At 40.0% G+C, this 25,875-nt stretch overlaps 1 protein-coding gene across 1 annotated transcript in view; it reads right to left on the reverse strand.

The window, feature by feature from the left end:
• Positions 1-2,123: 2,123 nt before the first annotated feature.
• Positions 2,124-25,875, reverse strand: part of MAP3K19 (mitogen-activated protein kinase kinase kinase 19) — a 40,106-nt gene continuing 16,354 nt past the window's right edge. The window contains exons 6-10 of the mRNA XM_046659478.1: positions 14,913-14,956; positions 11,043-13,475; positions 7,967-8,116; positions 6,181-6,878; positions 2,124-2,343 (exon numbers count right to left, since the gene is read on the reverse strand). Coding sequence (XP_046515434.1) covers positions 2,277-2,343; positions 6,181-6,878; positions 7,967-8,116; positions 11,043-13,475; positions 14,913-14,956 — 3,392 coding nt within the window. The 3' untranslated portion in view covers positions 2,124-2,276. The remainder of the gene's footprint in view (positions 2,344-6,180; positions 6,879-7,966; positions 8,117-11,042; positions 13,476-14,912; positions 14,957-25,875) is intronic.

Here is a 25,875-nt window from a genome sequence, read left to right on the forward strand (position 1 = left end):
GGTTAAAGTTAGGAAGATGCTGTAGAGTTTGAACTGCTTTTAGAATTTTACTTGAAGAGTTAAACTTTTTTTTTTTGTTTGTTTGAGTTTGGGGCCCAGAGCATACAGGAAGATTCAGTACATAATGAAATGCACTTTTCAAAGTGATTGAAAACTTGGGGCATTGTGCATCTTGAAAAAGGAGGTGGTCATAGAAAGGAATGCAGTGTTGCTGGTAAGTGAAAAATGAAAAGCTTTTCACACCATTAAACTAGTCAGAATCACTAACTGGACTGGTGAATTTGTTTATCAGCATCTCAGTGGAGTTTCATTTTAGTAAAACTTAACGATGTACCTGATGTCATTCATAAACCACAAATCTGGGAGGCAGTAGGGAAAGGGCTCTCTAAAGTCAGACAGATGTGGCAGCAATCCCAGCTCCCACCTGCCCGTTGGATGGCCTTGAGAAAGTTACTTAGCTCTGAACTCTGTTGTCCACTAATAAAGTGGGGATACTGCTACCAACCCAGACCAGCCAGAATTAAAGGATGTGCCTTTCTCTGTTAAGAGCTCAGTGAACTCTAGCCCGCCCAGCCCCTGCCTGTCTGCACTCCCACTCTCCTTTCAGCCCTCTTCCTCCTAAGGAAGTTATAAAGGGGACAAACATCTGGGCAATGGGAAGAGCATACTTCCGATCTGTCGTGTGTTAAACACAATGAATGACAGAAACAACTGAAAGCTTGTAGGACAAAGCCTTGCCTATTGAGAACCTCATATTCCAAAGGTGTGTCCAGTATTATCAATAGAAGAGGAGTAGGTTTGTTAACACCAACTTCGTGTGTCCATTACTGCGGTTTGTATACAGAGTATAAGCATCTTACTCTGCCCTTTTCCCATAGAGTTTAATAGGCTTGAATGTAAATAATTGCTCCAAAATCAGATATAACGATTCAGGTTTTAAAGAATGCTGAAGATCCCTACTAAAATTTAAAAAAAAAACAGCCCTTTAACAAGATGATGTTTCAGGTTATGTTGATATACAAGTAAAATAAGGAACATTTGCCTTAAATTCCCATCATATATGACAAAAGAACTGTACAAATTGGAGAGAAAGAAGGAAGGTATACCCACAAAGACCCATTTAAACATGTTGGCCAAAGTAAAATCTGTTTTAACTCACTTGGACTGCATTTTGCATTTATTTCTCCAAAACTTGAAGCAGCAGCTTAATTTTGACAAAGCCTGACAACTCGTGTTAGAATACACCTACAGTGAGTTTGCACTTGTACCATCTTGAAATGATAGCAACCAGTGAAAACAATCTGTAAATGTAACTTAAACAATAGGTGTCAGTGAAATTTAGTAGACAAGTGGAATCGACAGCATTAGAAACCTTATCAAAACGCCTAGTCCACCAACAAAACAAGGGCTTGTAATAATACTGAGAACTTGTCCATGTTCGTTTTTGTGAGGTTTTCCAATGTTCTGGAAATGAAGGTGAAGAGTGACCTCAGCGGGGATGTCCTTCATTCAGGCGAAGTTAGCCAAGTGCCCTGAAAAAGTTTATATGCTCAACCATTCTCCCCTTAGATCTAGCTTTGATCCTACTAGTTGGCTTAGGTTTAGCTAGTTCTAGATGTGGTAATGACCTAATTCATTCTGCAAATAAGTGAAGACCTTAAATCAGTCTGAGGTTTATGGGGCCACTTAGTCCAGCTTCTCGTAGGTGGAGACTCTTAAGGAGATCAGAGACCCTCTGATCAATGAAATACTAAGGCCCTTAGTTCTTCCTGTTAACCTTAAAGCTCTCATGATCTGCAAGGTTAAGATTGCCACCAAAGAAAACAGAATCTAGCATCTTTCTACTCAACTTCTCACCTTCCTCTAGTCTCCTTTGCAAGAACTAAATAAGATCTTTACCCACGAAGCAGGAAAATACACTTTTCTTATTTTTATACTTTATTTCAAACTGATAACATTAAAATTGACAGGCCAAAAATAACAGGAAATATCGTGTAAGGCAATAGAGATTGTAGTTCCTGGATAGACAAAACTGTAAACACTGGAATAGGTCTTTTTGTTGTTATTGAGAAAATTTTCTCATACATGGGTAAATTGTGACAGAAGCTTGAGGAGACTAACATGTAACAAACTTTTCAGTTAGTGACACTGCAGGATCTGGTTAAATTGAGTTAGATTGGCTTTCCAGTAGGAAAACAAAGGTCCCTTCACCATCATTCCCACAGTGAAGCAATAACTGAGTATAATGGAACTGGGAAGGACGTCTTCATGTATGTTCAGTGATTTCTCTTCAAGAAGGAGTGCTTCAGGAGCTGGACAGCAGAAGGTCGCTCATGCTGGTCCCTAAGAAGGGAAAAACACATTAGAAGCAACACCCAACAGTGTGCCTGCCAACTAGGTCTGCTTGACTCAATGCCAACTTTAAAGATGGAAGTTCAACCTCTCCCAGTCAAACAGACTTGGGTTGAGTCCAGACTCCAGTTTTTAGCTGTGTGATCTTAGGCAAATGCTCAGACTCTTTCCTCATCAGTACAATGGGGATAACAATAATACCTAACTCACTGGGAAATTTAAGTAATGTGTGTACAGCTTTTAAACAGTGTCTGGCATGTAGTAATTATTAAAAAAAAAAAGTAGTAACTATTATGATTAAAAGCTAGGCCCTACTTTTCCATTATACTTTCATTCAGTTTGGGTTATAATTTATATACAAGTAAAATTCACACTTTTAAATGCACATTTAATGCACTTTTAATTAGTATTAAATTTACTTTTAAAATTTAGAGACATTGGAATCCAGAATTAAAAAGCCTTTAATAAGTAGGCATTTAAATGTGCTCTGGTGATTAATTGAAATAATCCCATTTGGAGGACTCTTGGGTGAGCATAAAGTAAAGAGAGAGAGTTGCTCAATTAGTACAATTGTGGCTTGGGTTTTTTTCCTCAAGAAATTGAAAAGCCTTTGTCAATGAACTAATAAACCAGTCAATGGTTATCAGCAATGACCTATTCCAAAGGCGTTCTTTTGCTTAAATTGGCTATCTTTGGGTAATTTTGGAAGCAAATGACCATGAAAAATAGCCCAGGTGAAAATGGAAATAAAAATAAAATAATAAAGAAAGTGATCGGAAATCATTTTGAAATCAAAACCTTTCCCCCAGGAGGTTCTCCTTGACTTCACAATATGCAGAAATCTCCTCTCCAAAAATCCCTTCCATAACCTGGCTACCCTTTCTAGCTGCCATCCTGTTTATTCTATTCCTGCCAAATTTCTCTAACGGGGCCAAACCCAGTGTCTTTTTTTTACAACATTCATTATCCTGAATCCTTAACCATTCAGACTACTCCTCTCTGTATAGAAATTGCCCTCTTAAAATTAACCATGACCTTCTGGTTACCAAATTTAAGGAGCTTATCCTCCTTATCTCTGTAGCATCTCCGTCCTGAAATAATTTCTGCTTAGACTTAGGGGAAACTGTTCTCTTAATTCTTCTCCCCCCTTAGGGCATCTCTCTTCCGCCCCCCCCCCACCCCCACCCCCGCCTCTCTCCTGACCTCCTTCTCTTCCTTTCTTCCAGGTATGTGCTAGACTTGATGCCATGCATATTCTGTTATCTTCTCCCATGAGAATTTTCAAAAACATTTTCCTCAGCCTTCTAATTTTTTCACAACTATAGCTACCAACCTTATGATTCACGACCACAGCTACCAACCTCCAATCTTAATTGCTTTCCAGAGCTCCAATTTCATAGCTTCAAATGTTTCCTTAGATGAAGGGAACCCTCTTCAACTTCCTCCCCTGTCCTTCTTTCATGACTTTCAATTATAATTTCTTCCCTTATCCAGACTCAAAACCATGAAGTCCTGTCATCCTCCATCACCAAGTCTTGATTCACCTTCCTCTGAAATGTTCTGGAATCCTTTTTACAGTCCCACTGTTGCCACCACCATCAAAGTCCAAGCTCTGGATTCCCGCGTGATCTAGTCTCAAGCAGCCTCCAGTCAAGGTCTGTCAGTACGCTGCCATATGACCTGCCTTCCCAAAGACCTTTTTCTTCATGGCATTCTCTACCCTAAGTCCTTTGCAGTCCCCTGCTCTTCACTGTCTACTCCCGCAAAGCTAAACTCCTTGGCCTGACTTCCCAGAACTTTCAGCCTGCCCATAGGAATACCCCTTACTTCTTACTTCTCTCCCAAATCCATCTCTGTTCTATTCAGTCTTTGTTCCTGGTCTGCACCTCATCACCTCTACTTCTGAATTTTCAAGAGTGCATTACACCCCTTCATTTCTGACTATCCACACCTGCAAGGAGTATTGTCATAGACATCAGGTGAGATTCTAGAGTCTTTAGAGTCTTTGCCATAGAATTTCAGGAGGTAATTATATGCTTGTAGATGACACTAACTAGGTAAGGTGTATTATTAGTATTCTCCCTAATGGTTATCAACTATAGAGCCCTAATTATGTGCCCCAAACTCTGCTAAGCAATTTACATACACCGTTTCACTTAACTTTCACAACAACCCTATTAATTGATTATCAGTGATGTGAGTTGTGTATTGCTTAGTTTATTAAGCAGTGGTTCAAAAGGAGAGCCATAAAAGAGATTCCACCCTTTCTTTTTAAACCTTTGTGTGTGTGTGTGTGTACATGTGTGTATGAGTAATGACAACTTAAAAGAATAGCAAGTAGTTTCTGTGTTTCTGTGGATCAGTGATAGATAATTGTTCAGTTTATAACAAAGCAACTACAAGAGTGTTAAGAGCTAAGACCAATCTCCAAAACTAGTACTGGTCCATGTGATATTCCTAACACCTTTTATGTGTTTGGGGTCTTTTAGGGGGAGGAAGGGCAGCTCTGTGCCTGGGACTCTGTCCACAAAATCCATGCTGGAACACCTACAGTGTCTCTGCATCTCGGGATGCCCAGAACTGCACCCCTGGAGTATGTGTTCCTGCCCTGGCCCACGTCTTCCCCTGAAATTAACCAGGACAGGCCGATACACGCATGCTGGGGGAGGGACGCAAAGGGTCTGAAAGAGAGGCACATTCATCGGCAGAAAGAGAGACCTGTGGGTTCCGAGATTCGTTAAAACTAAATGACCCCCCTGGGAGTGGGAAGTTGCCCTATATGCTTGCTGAAAGCTGAGACACTAGAATTTTTCATCTAGGAATAAGAACATACTTCCATGAAAGGGAAGAAATAGCGTTAGGTTGTCAGGCCTTCCTCATCCTGTACATGCAACCAAATGTTGAGCCTCACGAGGTGGTAGATTTTAGGCTGTTCTGCATCATCCTGGAGGCCAAATGGGTGGGCTCCAGCACCCTACCTTACTCTCAGCTCCCCCCAATACATGCACATACACACACACACTTTAGCCACAACCATCTCTCTGCTTTTACATTTTATTGTTTGAATTAAGATTTTATATAAGTGGAGAGTGCCCAGCTAAAAAAGTTTGAAAACCACACAAGTGGGTAATTTCTAAGGTCCCTTACAGCTCTAACATTCTACCCAGAATTTTATTCCATAGATAGTAGGGGACATCAGGACAAGGGAAAACAGACAACTTTTGGGGGCTTTTCTGCTTCTCCAAATCCTCAACTTGATGCTTGAAATGCTCCAATTAGATATTTGTTCCTTTGGCTCAAAATGTTTCTGCTCACTTTAAATGCAAGTATTTCTGGGAGAACCAATATGTTAATTCTGTCAGTCATCAATCAATCAATTCATATCAATCCCTCAATATGAATGAATTTTTCACATATTTTCACATATTTTCCTGAGGGCAGGTTTTAGGAAAGAAATGAGAACACTTTTGTTCCCTGAGAGGGAAGGCAGCTTAGGAAAGGGAAACCTAAGCACAGCTGATGTCTTTTCACTGTGTGAGTAGATCTTTAGCCATTTTGCCCCCCATTGATTTGGGGAAGTAGCATCAGGACCTGATAAGACGTTTAATTGAGGCACTCTCTACTTAAAGCGTCACCTCCTAGACCCGGATATAACAAGGAACACAATCCTCAAGATGGCTCATCATGATTCCTTTTCACACAAAATCACTCCCTACTTCATTTCATAGCCTGAGCAGAGCTTTTAATGGGCCATAAATTACAGGGGAATTGTCAGCTGCTTAAAATCTCTGGGGACTCCTCCTCCTCCTCCTGCTTTCAGTTTCTTACCTGGTTAGGCATAAGCGCACGAAGTCTGCTGCATTTTCTGAGAAGTGTTCTGGTAAAGGAGGCATCAGCCCTCTGTGTGCTCCAATGTAAAACATGGCTGCCATCCTGTCCATGGAAGCCAGCGGAGGCTTCCCTGTGGCCATCTCAAACACAGTGCAGCCAATGCTCCAGATGTCTGACTTCCTTCCATAGCCAGACTCATTGATGACTTCTGGGGCCATCCAATATGGAGTCCCATGCATGGACTTAAGCATGTCACTATGGGTGCCATTTAAGCCAGCCCAGGCCAAACGCTTGGCACAGCCAAAGTCGATCAGCTTGATTATTCCAGTTGGCATGAGCATAACATTATTTCCTTTGATATCTCGATGCACCACACAGTTCTCATGGAGATAAGCAACACCTTGTAGAATTTGTTTTGTATATTTACAGAACACCATCTCAGGCAATGGTCCAAAACGGTTTATAATACTAGAGATTGAGCCACCCGGAACGAACTCCATGAAAATGCTTACAATGTTCTCTTCCAAGCATGTCCCCAAATAGGCCACAATGTTGACATGTTTCAGTGCTTTGAGCAAATCTACTTCTTCCTGCAGTTTCTGGTATTCTTTTTCAGTAGCCAATTTTTCAGAGGTATCCAAAGCCACCTGTTTTACAGCTATTAGCTGTCCTTGGCTAGTTAGACCACAATATACCTAGAAGCAAACCAATACCTTATTATTTAACGTAAATGATACAACTTGTTCACAAAATGCCTCATGTGACATTTGTTTCTCCCTTCTCTTCTCAAACCCTTGTCTTTCTCTAAGTGGAACATCCCTACCTAAATTCAAAGGACTTAAGCAAATTCAAAGTTTCAATGGAGCCAAGATGGGATGAGCAGCTTGGTAAATGGATAATGACTTGGAGACAAGTGGCCTGGATTGGTTGGTACCTTGGCTTCACCATTCCCTGCTGTGTAACTTTGGGTAAGTTGTATAACCTTTTTGACTTCAGTTTTTCTCATCTATAAAACCAAGGTAACAATGCTTACCTCACAGATACCTATGATGACTACATGAGATGGTGGTTTGGGAAAGCTCCTCATGAAATAAATGAAATAGGACTATTTCAGGGCTAAAGCTCTAAGGAGAGAGAGGAAGGCAGGTCCTGGGGCAATTCAGTAGTCACCCCCATCATGTAATTTCAGTGGCTTCACTTCTTTCCACCTACTGATTCCTGAAATATCCCCAGCTAGAAACGTAGCATGTCAGTCTTTTCTTTACCAATCTATGTAAATACTATCTAAAGTGCCAGAACTTTAGATGGTCTTTTATGCAGTTCACAAAATGGAAGGAAGATCTTTTGTTTTTGCCTCTCAGCAATGATTCTCCCAACTTCTGGTAACATATCCTGAGCTGTTGAACAAAGAGACTTCTTTCCCACTGGACTTGGACTGAAGCAAATGAGAGGCTAGAAATGCAATGGCCATTGTACCACCACATGGGGCCTGAGAATAGGAGCCGGAAGGAGAGACATAGAGAGGTCAGATCCTGATGACACTGTTTGACCCCTGAAACCAGCTGTGCCCAGAGCCAGGCCTACTGCAGACCCTTCAGTTACATAAAGTAGTGAACATCCTTTTCCTCAAGCCAGTTTGGGTTGGGTTTCCTGTTACTTCCAACTGGAAGAGTTCTAAGAGTATGTAGGAGGGCGGAGAGGGCTTGCAGGAGGGTTAGGGAAGAAGGAGGGGTCAAGGAGGAGTGGGGATTTTTGGTTTCATCGTGTTTCCCATTTAACTTACTGTGCCGTAGGCTCCCTTCCCAAGGATCTCACCCTTGGTCCACAGGATAGGTTCTTCATACTTTAAACTATTTTCAGAAAATGTTTTCTTTTCATTTGAGTTGAGAAATTGCTCCTCCTTGTCATATATCCTGAACCCATTACTATGTCTCTGGAAGAATGAGACAAAAAGAAAAGTCGCCATTAAATTCTGAGCTCTTGGGATGGACAGGAGGGGAAGAGAGTTGAGTCGAGTCTTCCTTTCTTCCAACTTAGGACCAACCAGAGAAAGCCAAATAGGCACCTCTCACCAATCACGGGAAGCCCCGTCTAGTTAGCCCACCTACAGCTTCCCCAGAACAACAGCCTCCAGTCAGGGCAGACCTGAAGCCTCCCTATTCCCACTATACAGCTTTCCCACGCCTCTGCCTACATTTGAGTCTCTGCCAAATGCACGTGATGGAAGCTGACTCCTTTGCTATAGTCAGCCCTGAATAAATAGCCTTTGTCTGTTCTTCATTTATTACCACAACACACAAATACACTCAAACACACACAAATATATGTAAGCATACATTCATATGCTTACATACACATTTACACATTTACTCACATACATACACTCTCTCTCTCTCTCTCTCACACACACACACACACACACATGCACAGCCATAACAAGCAAGTCTGGTGGTCAAGACCACCTGCAATAGACTGAAGACCCATGGCCTTATAGACCCTTGCTGCTCAAAGAAGAATCAGCAGACCAGCTGTATCAGCATCACCTGGGAGCTTGCTAGACATGCGCAATCTCGGGCCCCAGACATACTGAATCAGTGTCTACATTTTAACATGATCCCAAGAGATATGCATTCACAGTAAACTTTGAGAGCCTCCGCTCTACAAATCAGGAAACAAATATCTCTTTGTAGAACTTAGACCACATTTTACAGTTGTTTGATTAGGACCAAAAATGCTTTGTTTTGGTCTCCTCTACTAGTTCTTAAAAAGAAATGACAATGGTGATGCAGAGGCATGGTGAAGGCCCTTTATGAACAAGACATCCTGCAGGGACACCTTCCTCACAAATGAGCTTGCACGCCTTGAAAGGGCCATTTGGGTTCCTCCTCCCCATCCTCTCATGTTACTACCCAAACCAAAATTTAAGGTCTGCTTGGAAAAGAAAAGGTCACAAAAGGTCAGTTTTTGACTCCATGATTGCAAAGTGGGGTTACAGGCTGCTTATATTTACTAGCTTGTTAGCTTTTCTTTTGAAATGGCAGAGTGGTAACCCATCTCAGACACACGGGCGTGCACACACATACCCCCATCTCCCACCCCAGGCTGGAGGCTTCTTCCGATCACTACCCACCTCTCAGTGGAAACTGAGATCACCCTGAGGATGGAGCTGGCCTTTTAGGATAAGAAATATTCCCATCATGATTAAGTGACTAAGGGTGTGGGGCTGGAATCAGAATGCCTGGCCCACCACTCACTGACTGCGTGACTTTCTAAACCTCAATTTCCTCATCTGCAAAATGGCGACTTGTTAGTACCCTTAGTACTTATCTCACACAGCTGGTATGAAGCATATAAAGGATACAGTATGACAAGTCTGGCTCACATATGGTAAGTTCTCAATAAACCTAGCTATGGTATAATTATTTACCCTTGTCTGTTCTTCTGATCAACTATTTAAAATAGTTATTCCTGATCCTGATATAGTGTGATATAACCTGAGTTAGCATTCAATAAATAATATTTTAGCTAAACCTACTGTTTCTGTCTTTAAAATCTGAGGGAAGCAGGAAACATGTACTTCTGTGAAAACTAAAACAAACAAAACCCAACTTTCTGTTGCTATTCTTCCCCCACCCCCCGCCCCACTGCCACTCCCATGCCAAACAAATTTAAAAAATTTGGGTCGGTGGTGGGGGGGGAATTGTTGCTTAAGTTTCCTTGAGAGCAATGGCTAAGTCTTATCCCCCACCATGTCTCTAGTTCTTAGCCCAGTGCCAGAAACACAGTAGGCATCGATAATATTTTTGTGTTAAAGTAGTGAACCATCTGAGAGCAAATGCTCAGGTGCAGGGAATCTTTGAGAAATGGTCATTTCATGTCATCAGATGCTTTTTTGGGAACTAGGTGGTGAGCTACTTCAGGGGCTGGGTTAATTTCTTTCCATCTCACACACCACCTAGAGCAATGCTTTTCTCATAATTTTCTCTCTGCTGATATTTGTTGACTGAAAATGGAACCGGGGGCCAACTTGCTTTAACAATACTCAGTCATCCGTTTGCAAAAGCAGTTAGATAGTGCATTACTAAGGCCTACCCTACAGATGACATTTCTGAAGCTTGAGTCATCATGGTAATGGTGCTTAAGTTGTTTTTAGTCAAATCCTTGTCTAGTTCAGGTTGGTTAAGACCATAGACTCATCAACTGGGCCTGCGCAAATGCCCCATAAGTGACTCTTTGACGTCAAGGGGCCAAAAACTCCACCCACAGATCATGCTGATGCCACCGTTTTGTCAACACGTGTCCTACGAAGAGCCATGAAGCTTGACTATACTTGCACAGATCATCAATTACCTCACTTCTCCTTACCTCCACTCATCTATTCCCACACTTCAGACTGCCCTGCCCCCATATCTCATAATATCCCTAATCTCTGTTTTAAGGGAGGCAGATTTGAGACTTGTTCTCCTGTCTCCTTGTTTGGCTGTCTTGTGAATAAACCCTTTCTCTGCTGCAAAACTCACTGTCTCAGTGATTGCATTACTGTGCAGTGAGCTAAACAAGGCTGGTTCAGTAATAAAAACACCATCATTGAAAAAAGTATTGACCTATGTAAACAGTTTTGCTATATTAATGTAGTGATTCCATTACAGTGCCAGGCTAGCTAAATTCCAGAAGTAAGGCAGCATAACGAAACATCTTAGCCAGAGAGTCAGGGGACCTGGATCCCAAACCTGCAACCAATGAAGCCTTGGCAAAGCTATTTAATTGTTTAGGATTCCTGATTCCTCATTTGACAAAAAGGGGCTTGTCTCTGAGGTCCCTTCCTACCACAAAGAATCTCTGATTCTAATTATACCAACCTGTCTTTTGACATTTGTTGTCTCTCTGCCCAATTCTTGAATGGTATTTCCTCTCCTACTGCAGACAAGATTTAGGTTTTCATGATTTGCTTCATTTGGTGTTATTGGGGAAGAGTTGTCATCTTTCTCATCAAGAGCTAATAGTTCTGCAGCTAGACAACCTAATAGCTCATCTGTCAATTCTTCACTCTTTACAGAGTCTAGGATTTCTTGGGAAATTGAATTTTCATCATTTAAAGTTTTTCCAAATGTTTGATATGTGATTGACTTATTGGCTAAACTATCATGATCCAAAGAATGTGCCCAATGTTGATATGCCTGGGAAGATGGACTTTCTTGTTGCTCTTGGAAAGAGAAACTCATATATGTTTTAGACTTATCTGAAACACTATCAAACTCTACATCATTAGTTAAAATTTGATTGGCACTTATTTTACCAAGAGATGCTGTTTTCTGCTTTTCTTGTAGTACATGCTTGTTGGAACTCTTCTCACTGGGCACTGCCCAGCTGTTTTCTGAAAGGACAGATGAAGTCTGATGATGTAGCTCTTCAAGTTCATGCAGGTCTCTGAGGCTCGTGGCAAGTATTTGATGGTTAGAAATGTCTCCTTCATCAGGAGAGTCTTCCATAGAGACTTCTTCAACAATGGACAAATCGGAGCCAGGAAGGAATTCGTTCTGTTGAATGGACTGCTCATGAGTCTGAGCCAAGTTCACGGGCTGAACTTCATCTTTGGAAGACAGAAAGTCATTTTCTGAAGACCTGATCTGCCACTCTGGTTCTGAAATAGCATCACCATTTTCAGCGTCTTGTAGGTTGCTACCTACAGCCTTGCAACCCTTTTCTTTAGAATTTAAACTTTTGTGCTTTGGTTTAATGCCAAGCGAAGGCTTTCGGGGTTTAATATGTGTTCTTTTCTGAGAAAGTCTTGTTCTGCTATTGCTGCTTCTCTCACTGTGTAAAGACCGACATTTATTGGTGATACATCTGCCTGATGGAGCTGAGCATATCTCTCGGTAATGTTTGTTTTCATGCCTTTCAGCCTCTCGCATGTGACAATAAACAGGGGTCCCAAACATTTCATAGATTCCAGGTCCATTAGCAGTTGAATTGATTTCTTTGAACATGTCACTATACTTAAGATCTAGATAATTTAGTCTTGGCTCTGTTGGTTGAATAGAGAGTGGAACAGAAGACGTTTTTATTCCTGGACTTTTACAGATGCAAGGAAATGATTGCTTTTTAGGTTTCAGAGCCCGATAAGTTGATTGCTTCTTTTCGATCTGTGGCATTCTCCTTTGAAACTTGGGTGATTGCTGAGGCTTGGGGTCAACAAGCCCCAAGGCAGGAAAAACTTGAGTTTTTATGCTGGTTTTATGCACAGTAGACTTAATGGAACCTTCAACGGAAATCATGAAATTTGGAGGTGTCCTGTTACTGGTCTTGGTCTTTGAATCCAATTTATTTCTATGGGTTTTCATCTTATGCCTGTCATTTTCTTGGTGTGCAAGTATGTTGAAGCTACTGTTGCTATGAAGGGTGCCCTTTCTTTTTTGGAGGCTTGGTTTAGCTAGTGCTGGTTCCTTGGGAGTTCCATCTCCAGGGAAAGTGATGTGGAGAAGAGGGACCATCCCATTCATTTCTGGTTTGGTTGCCTTTGCTATTGATATTTTTATGTTTGTCTCCATGCCGCTGTGACTTTCTGGGAGTTTTTCAATGGTGCTATTAGAGACTACATTGGACAAACTTTTAAGTACAGTATACTCTTCCAAAATATGATTTGGCTCAATTGCTTCACCTTTATGTACTGAAGGACTTTTTGAATCAGCTTTATCATTTCCAGTCTCTTGATTCTGGCTTGGAGTTATTTCTGAGTGCCGGGCTTCTTGGCATTTGATTGGCACGGTACATCCAACTTCTGTATCTTGTTCATAGTTTCTGGCTACTGAACCCTCTTTCTTTCTTGATGAAAGATATCGAGAGTTCTCTTCTGCTTTTCTCATTTCACTACCACAGCAGTCGATATCCACATCCTTATCTGTAGGAAAATTGCCTTTCTTAGAATTCTCAGAGGACGCCAAAGACTGCCCTTTTTGAAAGTGAGAGATTTCAGTTTTGTCACCTCCTTCTGTTTCCTTGGATTTCCGATCCTCCTCCATCTCCAGGTGTTGTCGGTGATGGTTAGCCTTCCAAAAAGAGCACATGTTTCTGGACCAAATGGAGCCATCAGAGGACCTGAGAATCTGATCCACAAACACCTGGAATGGGGCTTCTTGGTGCTCATCACGTCGACTAACAGGCCCTGAGAACTTAGGTACAAAGGACATGAGGCTCGGCATGTTTCTTTCTCTCTCCTTTTGATCCTTGTGATTTTGGGGGATAGCAAGGAGACCAGATCTCATGGGCAAGAGTGACAATGGTGGCAGAGGGAACTAAAAGGAAAGAGAGAAAAAGCTAATGAAGGCAGAAACATAAAACACATCATGTTAACTGGTTTAAAGGAATCTGAAGAGATGTAAGAGTCTCTTTAGGAAGGCCTTTGAAGTACAAATCTGTCCTGGAGACCACAATTTTAAAAATTGAAAGCTCAATCCCAGTGTATTTTTAGAACCACGGTAAAACAATAATTTTCAAAATCAAGATGATCATAGATATAAAGATTTATGGTTATGTATTTAAAAGAAAGGAACTACAATGTAAACATTAAAAATGTAAGATGAAACATTTTACATCTCTTCTCTTTTTCTTTCCATAGAATTGATCTAGACATTTTTTAAATTTCCACTTAGAACAGCTTAAAATTGCTGTTCACGTTTACTTCAACAGCTTTCATCAGGTTACAGACTAACTCAGAATTTGTATCCAGAGCACAACTACTACTTTATTGTTTTCCTGAATCATTTTGTTGAGAGTGACTTATAAACGTGCCACACTATAAGTTAGCAACCCTGAATGGTTTTTAATTTTCCTTTGGCCTCCAGCTATTTTCAAATTAAGCTAGTTTTTACCATTATCAACCTCTAGAGGTCAGTGTAACCCCATGTATAATATTCAGCTTTCTGCTGATACGGCTATAAAGTCTAACTTTATGCTTCTTTCCATCAAGCTCTTTTCCTGTGTATGCAGATTTGACACCTAAGTATATGAGAATATTTATAGGCATGGATCTTGAGTGGTAATTGAGAGCTATATGTTTCATTTTCATTCTATTGCTGCCCGTGTATAAGAAGAAAAGGAAAGGAAAAGAATCTGACACTAGAAACTTAGGCATTAGAAACAGATGAGATGCAGTGTAATGCTCTAGTTTTATTACTGAGATGGTTTTCTTCCATTTATCAAAAATAGCTTAGGAAATAAAAATATATTCTCCCAGCATTTAAACATCTCCCCAGTGGCAGTCATTACTTTTTTTTTCAGGCCAATAAACTTCTATTTACAACACTAAGCAATACTCGTGCATTTTCTCAAAGGTTCTAGGATACAGAAGAGTCAGGTCATTGAGAGAATTTCAAGAATCTTTCCCAATGCTTTGCTTATACATTAGACAACTAGGAAAATCTTTCTACCCCTGGAAAAAAGAATTACCGAATTTCCAGGTATGTTAAAAGAAGACAAATTAAAATATGTCTAAGAGAGATACTCACTTGATTATGTGGAGAACAGGAAATACCTCAGAAAGGAAATGCTCATAGCAAGGTATAATTTTCCCAGAAATTGTTTGTTACTCTATAGACTATATGTGAGTTGTTGTTTTTCCAAAATAGAATTGCTGAGTTTTTTGGTTCTGAGTTCTTTGATAGAGTTTGTCTCTAAAAATAAAAGTTCTTCGGTATTAATTCTTAAGTCAAAAATGCTGAAACTAATCTTACCTCAATTCTCCGGCTACTGTACTTCATATCAGAGGTAGAACACTCTATAACAAGAAAAAATCGTAAAAATAATTAGATATTCTTAGCAGTAGCAGGAACACAGTCAACCTTAAGCCAGAGTTTGGGGATGAAGTGATCTTGGTGCTGAAATTTGAAGAAAAGTCAAAATTAAGAGTTTTCCAGGTGTAATCCCTATGGAATTGAGTATGGTATGATTATTATATTCTGTCTGGAAACACAAGACTCTGGATCAGAAATCAGAGCATTTATTACCCACAGGGCATTATAGTGCCAGTTTCCCACACCCCAGCTCCCCATAGGGCAACACGTGAGAGCAGACGTAGGGGGGCTGTACCCCAGGAGTGAACCCTGAAATTATGAGACTCAGAGCTTATACGGAGTGGTTGGCATTTCGACTCACCTTTCCCTCCCAAGAAAGAGAGACCTTTGCTATGAAATGTAAGCAAATGTCTCCAGGAGAAAGATATTATTACTCTAGAATGTAAGCAAACAGCTCCTGGGGAAATAAGCCTCTGAATCTCTCGGGAGCAATACTCTGTCTCTAATTTCTAAGACGTGTTTATCATTTAATCATCTTTTAACCTAGTTTTCCCTGCTTTTTTGCTCAGAAAGCCTGGACTGTGCAGAAATGGGAGAATATTCATGTATAATTGTATCCCAACAGTTGTTTGAACTCAAACATGGGCTGGACATAAATTCTGAAGGGAAGGTGTAGGGAAGCGGGAGATGGAATTTACTAAGTAGTGTAAACTCTAGTTGTCTTCTTACCAAAAAGTCACCATGGTCCCTAAAACCCACCACCACAGCCAGAAGCTGAAGCCCAAAGCTCCAATGTATCCAGGGTCAAAGCAGGTCACATAAATGGATGAAGTGGGACAGGTAGGGACAGTGATGAACTGAAATCATGTGCCCAACTAAAGGGACATCCATTACTCAGTTCTAGTTGATGTCACCCATTCCAGATGGGTAATCCAGCACTGCTAGAGCTTCCAATTGTCAAGAGAAGCCAGAGAACTGGAGACTATGTGACATCTCCCTCCTGCTCCTTGTTTATAATGCTTTGAAGGCCGAACAAAATATGTCTGTGATGTAACACACATACAGAAGCCATTCTCGGGTGAAACACGTTCAGCTAAGAAGAGGATTTCAACAGGAGGGGGCACGGACATTCCCCTCAGCCACAGCTGGCCAAGGCACTCCCCCCGCTTCTTCATGCATTTATTCAACAAATATTTATTGAGTGCTTCCTGACAGACCAACACTGTCCCAGAAGATAGCAATATAGCTGTGAACAATAAAGAAAAAATCCTTGCCCTCATAGAGGTCGTATGCTAGAGGCTGAGAGTTCCTGTTGAAAAGATACTACAAGTTAATACTAGAAATACAACTGAATACAATTTATAACCTCCTGAGTTAAAAAACAAAAACTTTCTGCTATTATTATAAATATTTGGATAAATATTATCCACTGTTGGTAAGGAATGATGCGAATTCGAACAGCCTCTTAAACATTTCTGGTGAGAGTGCAGAGGTAAGATCTTTCTGGTAGATAATTTGGCAGTATACGTTAAAAGCCTTTTAAAATGTGTATAGAATTCCAGTTAAAAGATGGAATGTGCAAGCTTTTCTCCACTCTCTCCACAAACCATACTAAAGTGACAGTAAACGAATTTTAAAAGGTGTAAATGAGAACAACAACAAAAACCCAGAGGATAAAACAGCAGATGAGCAACAACAACAAAATTTTGAACAGTGACAACTGTGTGGATGAATAATTGATTAGCTGTCAGATTTCAGCTTTCTATTCAGTGCCTGCAGGGGCAGGACTCAACAAAAAATAAGAACCTCGGAAAGGAGCAGGAACTGAAGATACCAGGTACCTCTGGGGATGTAGGTGAGGCTGAAACAAGGGGTTCTTGTAAGTCTGTATAAGGAGTGGGTTCCAGATTCCCTGCCCTGCCCCACAAGTGACGTTTTCCTTCTCCATTACTGGCAGATGGCTGGAAGTTTACTCTCTGGAGACCTTGAAACAAAGATGCTAAATGGGGTGCTGGAGCGAAAATAAAAGGATTAAGTGAAAGCCTGCACACTGACATGTGAAGCCTTATAGCCTCAGACAGGAGCTTGGATTATCCCTCTCTAGCGAAAACTAGCCAGAGAGAAAGGCCTGTCTATGCACACTGACACCAGGGGAATCCCTCACCCCACCGTCGGGGTCTCTGCCCATTCAACAAGCTCCCTGCAGCACCACAGCCAAGGACCAACTGATAAGGGAGAAAAGCCTCTGATGTGAAAATAAGGACAAGCAAACCAAAGAAAGAAAAGAGCTCAGAGGAAACAGAGACAATGAAAAACTACCATTGATGCGCCTTTTTCAGGAAGCTACTGGAAAATGTACCTCACTAAAATGAGGGAGTCAGTCAAGGAAGGGGAAGTGCATATCCAGTACACGGGGGGCCAAGGGCATTCCCAGGATGATGGTGAGGGAATCACAGAAGGATGGCTGGCCAGTGAGGCCCACAGACTGGGCAACACAGAGTGAAACCGAAGGGCGGAGGGTTCCAGGAGCAGTGTCTCCAAAAACAAAATGAACCAATGGATTACCTGACGTGCAGTTGTCTGAACTGATGCACACTTTATGCATCCATCAGACAGGATGGGGATGAACTGGTGACTAACAAAAATGTAAGCAAATGACGAAATTAGGCATTTATTAACACCAGGATAAATACGTCTCTCTCTCTTTTTTTTTTTTTTTGAGGAAGATTAGCCCAGAGCTAACATCTGCTGCCAATCCTCCTGTTTTTGCTGAGGAAGACTGGCCCTGAGCTAACATCCATGCCCATGTTCCTCTACTTTATATGTGGGATTCCTGCCACGGCATGGCTTGCCAAGCGGTGCATAGGTCCGCACCGGCGAACCCTCAGGCCACTGAAGCAGCACATGCGAACTTAACTGCTGTGCCACTGGGCTGGCCCCTACAATGTCTCAAAAGCAAGAAAATCATAGAACACTATGGAGCTCAGCTGTGAATAATACTTCACCTAGTCATAATAATGGAAACATTGAATATTGATTTTTTTAACACAAAGATTGAGAAGACTGGAGATTGCTTGTGTGTGCGTAATGAAAAAGTGTGAAACCCTAAAAAGAAGGTCTAAATTGAACAATCAAGCACCATCATTCTAAACATGTTATTTAAAAATATGGAAGTACATTCTAGAAGAAATGGTCTTACAATTCTATTTGTATTTCTTATTTTTTTATTTTTGCTCATCTGTCTTTTCTGAGTTTTCATAATCAACATATATTGATCATCTAATTTTTTTAAATTGCATACTAACAAATTTTAAAAAGCGAACAAATGCTGTTGACATTTTCCAACAACAGTGCAGCATCCCTGGAGCAGCTCCCCTTTCAGAATACTGACCTAACCAAGTTGACTCTGGTCTGGCGGTCGTTGTTTTTGTTACATCTTCAAGATTCTCTGTGGTTTGGCTGGGAGAAGAGGATGTCTCCCCAATCTCCTACTCAATCTCTCCATCCATCCTCCCTCCAGTTTGTACCTGCACCAACTGCCCCTCCTTTTCTCTAAACCCGTCTCTGCTACAAGACTAAATATGTGTATCCTTTTTTTCCATCATAACTAAAGTGGGACTCGGGTGGAAGGTATGAGCTCTGAACACACAGGCATGGTGCTTAAGCACGTTGGCTTCAGAGACAGGTGGTCCAGGTTTGAAGCCTGCCCCTGTAACTCACTAGCTACATGACTTAGGCATGTGCTTAACCTCTTTAGACCTTGGTTTTCTCATTTCTAAAACAGGTGTGCTAATATTACCTATATCAGTGGATATTTATGCCTTGCAATAGTAGGTACTCAATAAATGGTTATTGCTATTATTAATTCAATATAGATGTTTTATTAGTTATGCGCCAAGTCTGGTGCTAGGCGCTTGGAGGTGCGATGATGGTTTTTGCCTTCGTAACCTGGTGAAGACAGGCACATAAATAAACAGTGACAATTCAGCATGAGGAGTGTTAGGTTGCAGGTAAGGTCAGGATCCTCCGAGAGTCCAGAGGAATGGTAGTCATCCAGTCTCGGGAGGTTCAAAAAGACCTCCCTGAGAGAGAGTGGCATCTAAGGGGAGACCTGAAGGATGGCATAATGTTCCAGCAGAAAAAGACAGTGTGTGCAAATCTTCACATGTTAGTTCCAGGAATGGGAGGCATTTAATAGTGCTAATGTTTATCACACAGCTGAGGAAGAGTGGCAAGATAGGAGGCTGAAGAGTGGATGCTGAGAGTTGGGAGCTAACTTTGTAGATTTCAAGCAACAAGACCCTGAGTCTACTTCACAGTCCAGACCTGATGGTAACAGCTTTTCATACAGCCTATCAGAACACTGCTTAAACGTTATGTTATGTGAAAGAAGCCAGACACGAGAGGACAAAAATTGTATGATTCCACTTATATGAGGTACCTAGAATACACAAATTCATAGACACAGAAAGTAGAATAGTGGCTACCAGGCATTGTAGGCGAGAGGGGAATGGGGAGTTATAGCTTCAGTTTTGCAAGATGAAAAGGTTCTGGAGATGGATAGTGGTGATGGTGGCACAGCAATGTAAATGAATTCAATGCAACTGAACTGTACACTTAAAAATGGTTAAAATAGGGCATGGCCCCATGGTGTAGTGGTTAAGTTTGGCACACTTTGCTTCAGTGGCCCGGGTTCATGGATTTGGATCCCGGGTGCAGACATACACCACTCGTCAGCCATGCTGTGGCAGTGACCCACATAGAAAATAGAGGAAGATTGGCACAGATGTTAGCTCAGGGACAATCTTCCTCACCAAAAAAAAAAAAAATTAAAATAGCAAATTTTATGTTATGTACACTTTACCACAATAAAAAATATTTTTAATTTTTTTAAAAAACACTGCCTCATTTAAATTTCACTTAATCTCTACCCTTCCCCCCAAATCGTATGATAATAAATCTGTTTTTTTCCTTTGTTTGGTGAGATGTGCACATACTTCCTCGGTTGTGCAATCTCCTTCATTGCAAGAAGCCAATAGATGCAACGTTCTGGGCTACAGGTTTGTCCCTGAGTTTAGGCTGATTGGTTTAGGACAGTAGTAAGCAGATATCAAAGACAGCACTGCCCTAAAGGGAAAGGCTGGCGTCAGTGCTGCTCTCTGGTAAATAAGTGTTGGGCTAGATAGAGTGGCAAACTCAAATCCTGGAGGAAGGCCTCCTCAGTGTAGGGCCCCAGATTCCCACAGATAAACATCAACCAAATATGAGTTCACAGTAAAGATTTTCAAACACTCAGGAAAAAGAGCCTTCAATAGTGCAAAGCAGTAGAAATAAGAAACAACAAATTTAGACCCACAGAGATTTCACATATTGGAGTTACCGAATACAGAGTATAAAATAACAATATATTAGAAGTTTAAATAAATAAAAGGTGGAATCATCAAAACAAGATATTCTCAATAGTGAACAAAGAATATTTGAAAAATAAAAAGTAAATTAAAAAAAAACAAATGAGTGAATCATAATGATATACCACTTACTACCTCAATGAGATACTGTTATACACCCACCAGAACAGCTAATGTTAAAAAACTGACAAATGTTTGTGAAGATGTGAAGCAACTGGAACATTATACGTTGTTCATAGGAATGTAAGATGGTACAACCACTTTGGAGAAAGTTCTGGTTGTTTCTTTTTTCTTTCTTTCTTTCTTTCTTTTTTTTTTTTTTTTTTTTGAGGAAGATCAGCCATGAGCTAACATCTGCCACCAATCCTCCTCTTTTTTTGCTGAGGAAGACTGGCCCTGAGGTAACATCCATGCCCATCTCCCTCCTTATATTTGGGATGCCTGTCACAGCATGGCTTGCCAAGCGGTGCCATGTCTGCACCCGGGATCTGAACCGGCGAACCCTGGTCTGCCGCAGCAGAACGTGCGAACTTAACCGCTGCGCCACAGGGTCGGCCTCCGGTTGTTTCTTAAAAACCAAACATACACCTATCTTATAACCCAGCGGTTCTACTCTTACAAATTTACTCACAAGAAAAGTTTTTACAAAAAAAGACTTGTACAAGAATGATCATAGCAGCTTTACTTATAACGGTAAGAAACTGGGAGCAGCTCAGATGTCCATCAATAGAAGCCTGGATAAACTGTGGTGTATGCATAGGACGGAATACTATGAAGGTATAGAAAGGAATGAACTAGTGATACAGGCAACAGTATAGGTGAATCTCAAAAACATCATGCTAAGGGAAGAAAAGGCTTACATAAAAGAATATATGCTGTGCCATTCCATTTATATGAAATTCTAGAACATGCAAAGCTAACCTATAGTGAAAAAACTCCACATAGTAGTTGCCTTGGGGATTCAGGCAGGTTAGTGTTGACTGAGAAAAGGGCATGAGGGAACTTTCTGGGGCTGAAATTAACCTTCTGTATCTTGATAAGGAGTTGGGTTTCACAGGCATCTGTAAAAATTCAGTGAATATACACTCAGTGTATACTTTTTTCAAAACAGAAACTCTGTAAACACATATTGAACTCCAGGTAATGATAAGCATGCTAAAAAAATGGAAAACGCATACTGGTATCTGCAATTTACTTTGAAATGCAACAAAAAAATAAGATGGATTAATGGATGAATAGAGGGACGGACAGATGAACAGCTATGATAAAGCAAATATAGTAAAACATTAAAGGTAGGATCTAGGTGGTAGGTATACAGATGTTCACCATAAAATTCTTTCAACTTTGCTGTATATTTTTGTTGCGTTATAAAATATTGGGGAAAAAACTCAATGGGTAGGTTCAACAAATGAATCAGTGAACTGAAAGATTTGTAAAATGAAAATTATCCAGAATGGAGCACAGAGAGAAAAGGAAATGGAAAGCATGAAATATAGGTTAAAAGATACAGAAGGCAGAAAAAGAATTTCTAGTATATAATCTGAGGTAGGAGTTTTTAACCAAGGCTGCACATAATTCAGGAAAGGTGGAAATGTAAGATATAAGCTGTAATTCTGTAGCTATTCCGAAAGCATCTTTTAAAAGGCTATTTAAACTTGAGTGTCAGATCACCCTCCGAGGTCTCCCCATGTCACTTATAATCCTTCCAACGTACTATATGACCCTGTATAATCAGTGCCCATGCCCATTACAGTTCAAATCCCCTTTCCTCACACTTACTCCCACTCACTCTGGCCAGATACACTCGCCTTCTTGCTCCCTGGAACATTATTCCCCAAAATATTCACAGGGTTCAGTCCTTCTTCTCCTTCAGATATTTGCTCAAGTTACCTTTTCAATGATGCTATCCCTTGCTCATCCTATTTTATTTTATTATTGTAAATTATTTTATAGAGGTTATGTTGGTTTCTAACATTGTGTAACTTCAGGTGTACATTACTATGTATCAGTTTCTGTACAGATTGCACTGAGCTCACCACCAAGACTAGTTTCTGTCTGTCACCATACATATGTGCCACTTTAACCCTTTCAAGCACCCCCCCCACACCCCCTTTCCCTCTGGTAACCACTAATCTGTTTTCTTGATCCATGTGTTTATCTTCCACATATGAGTGAAATCATACAGTGTTTGTTTTTCTCTGTCTGGCTTATTTCACTTAATACCCTCAAGGACCATCCAGGTTGTTGCAAATGGGACAACTTTGTCTTTTTTTATAGCTAAGTAGAATTCCATTGTGTATATATATCACATCTTCTTTGTCCATTCATCAGTCAAGCGGCACTTGGGTTTCTTCCACATCTTGGCTATTGTGAATAATGCTGCAATGAACATAGGGATGCATAAGTCTCTTTGAATTGTTGATTTCAAGTTCTTTGGATAAATACCCAGTAGTGGGATAGCTGGGTCATATGGAATTTCTATCGTTAATTTTTTGAGAAATCTCCATACTGTTTTCCATAGTGGCCGAACCAGTTTGCATTCCCACCAGTAGTGTATGAGGGTTCCCTTTTCTCCACATCTTCTCCAACATTTGTTATTTCTTGTCTTGGTGATTATAGCCATTCTAACAGGCGTTAAGGTGATATCTCATTACAGGTTTGAATTGCGTTTCCCTAATGATTAGCAATGTGGAACATCTTTTCTTGTGCCTGTTGGTCATCTGTATATATTCCTTGGAAAAATGTCTATTCATATGCTCTCCCCATTTTTTGACTGGTTGGTTTGTTTTGTTGTTGCATTGTTTGAGTTCTTCATATATTTTGAAAATTAACCCCTTGTCAGATATACGATTTGCAAATATTTTCTCCAAGTTGATGGTTTGTCTTTTCATTTTGTTCCTGGTTTCCTTTGCCTTGCAGAAGCTCTTTAGTCTGATGTATTCCCATTTGTTTACTTTTTCTTTTGTTTCCCTTGACCGAGTAGACATGGTATTCAAAAAGATGCTGCTAAGACTGATATCAAAGAGTGTAATGCCTATATTTTCTTCTAGGAGATTTATAGTTCCAGATCTTACATTCAAGTCTTTAATCCAATTTGAGTTAATTTTTGTGTGTGATGTAAGATAATGGTGTACCTTCATTCATTTGCATGTGGCTGTCCAGTTTTCCCAACACCATTTATTGAAGAGACTTGCCTTTCTCCATAGTATGTTCTTGGCTCCTTTGTCAAAGATTAGCTGTCCAGAGATGTGTGGTTTTATTTCCAGGGTTTCAATTCTGTTCCATTGATCTGTGTGTCTATTTTTATGCCAGTACCATGCTGTTTTTATTACTTTAGCTTTGTAGTATATTTTGAAGTCAGGCAGTGTGATGACTCCATCTTTGTTCTTTTTTCTCAGGATTCCTTTGGCTATTCAAGGTCTTTTGTTGTTCCATATAAGTTTTAGGATTCTTTGTTCTACTTCCGTGAAGAATGTCATTGGGATTCTGATTGGGATTGCATTCAATCTGTAGATTGCTTTAGGTAATACAGACATTTTAACTATGTTTATTCTTCCAATCCATGAGCATGGAATATCTTTCCATTTCTTTATGTCTTCTTTGATTTCTTTCAATAATGTCTTATAGTTTTCAGTGTATAGGTCTTTCACCTCCTTGGTTAAATTTATTCCTAGATATTTTATTCTTTTTATTGCCATTGTAAATGGGATTGTATTCTTGAGTTCTCTTTCTGATAGTTCATTATTAGGGTATAGAAATGCAACTGATTTTGTACCCTGCAAATTTGCTCTAATTGTGGATTATTTCTAATAGCTTTCTGATGGATTCTTTAGGGTTTTCTATATATAGAATCATGTTGTCCACAAAGAGTGAGAGTTTTACTTCTTCTTTTCCAATTTGGATACCTTTTGTTTCTTTTGCTTGCCTAATTGCTCTGGCCAAAATCTACAATACTGTGTGGAATAGGAGTGGTGACAGTGGACACCCTTGTCATGTTCCTGTTCTCAAAGGGATGGCTTTTAGTCTTTCACCATTAAGTATGATGTTGGCTGTGGCTTTGTCATATACGGGCTTGATTATGTTGAGGTACTTTCTTCCTATACCCATTTTATTGAGAGTTTTTATCATAAATGGATGTTGAATTTTGTCAGATGCTTTCTCTTCATCTATTGAGATGATCATATGATTTTTATCCCTCATTTTGTTACTCTGGTGAATCACATTGATTGATTTGTGGATGTTGAACCATCCCTCATCCCTGGTGTAAATCCCACTTGATCATGGTGTATGATCCTTTTAATGTATTGCTGTATTCGGTTTGCCAATATTTTGTTGAAGATTTTTGTATTTATGTTCATCAGCGATATTGGCTGGTAATTTTCCTTCTTTTTGTTGTCCTTGTCTGGTGTTGGTTTCAGGGTAATATTGGCCTCATAGAATGAGTTAAGAAGCATCCCATCTTCTTCAATTTTTTGGAAGAGTTTGAGAAGGCTAGGTATTAAATCTTCTTTGAATGTTTGGTAGAATTCTCCAGAGAAGACATCTGGTCCTGGACTTTTGTTTTTGGGGAGATTTTTCATTACTGTTTCAATCTCTTTACTTGTGATTGGTCTATTCAGACTCTCTATTTCTTCTTAATTCCATTTTGGGAGGTTGTATGAATCTAAGAATTTATCCATTTCTTCTAGATCATCCAATTTGTTGGCATATAGTTTTTCATAGTAGTTTCTTATAATCCTTTATATTTCTGTGGTATCCATTGTAATTTATCCTCTTTCATTTTTAATTTTATTTATTTGAGTCTTCTCTCTTTTTTTCTTAGTACATCTGGCTAAGGGTTTGTCAGTTTTGTTTATGTTCTCAAAGAACCAGCTCCTAGTTTCATTTGTTCTTTCTATTGTTTTTTTAGTCTCTATTTCATTTATTTATGCTGTAATTTTTACTATTTCCCTCCTTCTTCTGACTTTGGGCTTTGTTTGCTCTTCTTTTTCTGGTTCTGTTTGGTGTAGCTGAAGATTACTTATTTGAGATTTTTCTTGTTTGTTGAGGTAGGCCTGTATTGCTATAAAATCCCTCTTAGTATCGCTTTTGCTGCATCCTATTAGAGGATAAGAGTTGGTATGTTGTGTTTTCATTTTCATTTGTATCCAGGTATTTTTTTATTTCTCCTTTGATTTCATCATTGATCCCATGGCTGTTCAGTAGCATACTGTTTAGTCTCCACATATTTGTAACTTTCCCAGCCTTTTTCTTGTAGTTGATTTCTAGTTTCATAGTATTGTGGTCGGAAAAGATGCTTGATATGATTTCAATCTTCTTAAATTTATTGAGGTTTGCCTTGTTTCCCTACATATGGTCTGTCTTTGAGAATGTTCCACGTGCACTTGAGAAGAATGTGTATTCTGCTGTTTTTGGATGGAATGTTCTATATATATATCTACTGAGTCCATCTGATCTAGCGTTTCACGTAAATCTACTATTTCTTTGTTGACTTT

The sequence above is a fragment of the Equus quagga genome, chromosome 4, assembly GCF_021613505.1.
Source record: "Equus quagga isolate Etosha38 chromosome 4, UCLA_HA_Equagga_1.0, whole genome shotgun sequence".
In the NCBI taxonomy this organism is placed as follows: Eukaryota; Metazoa; Chordata; class Mammalia; order Perissodactyla; family Equidae; genus Equus; species Equus quagga.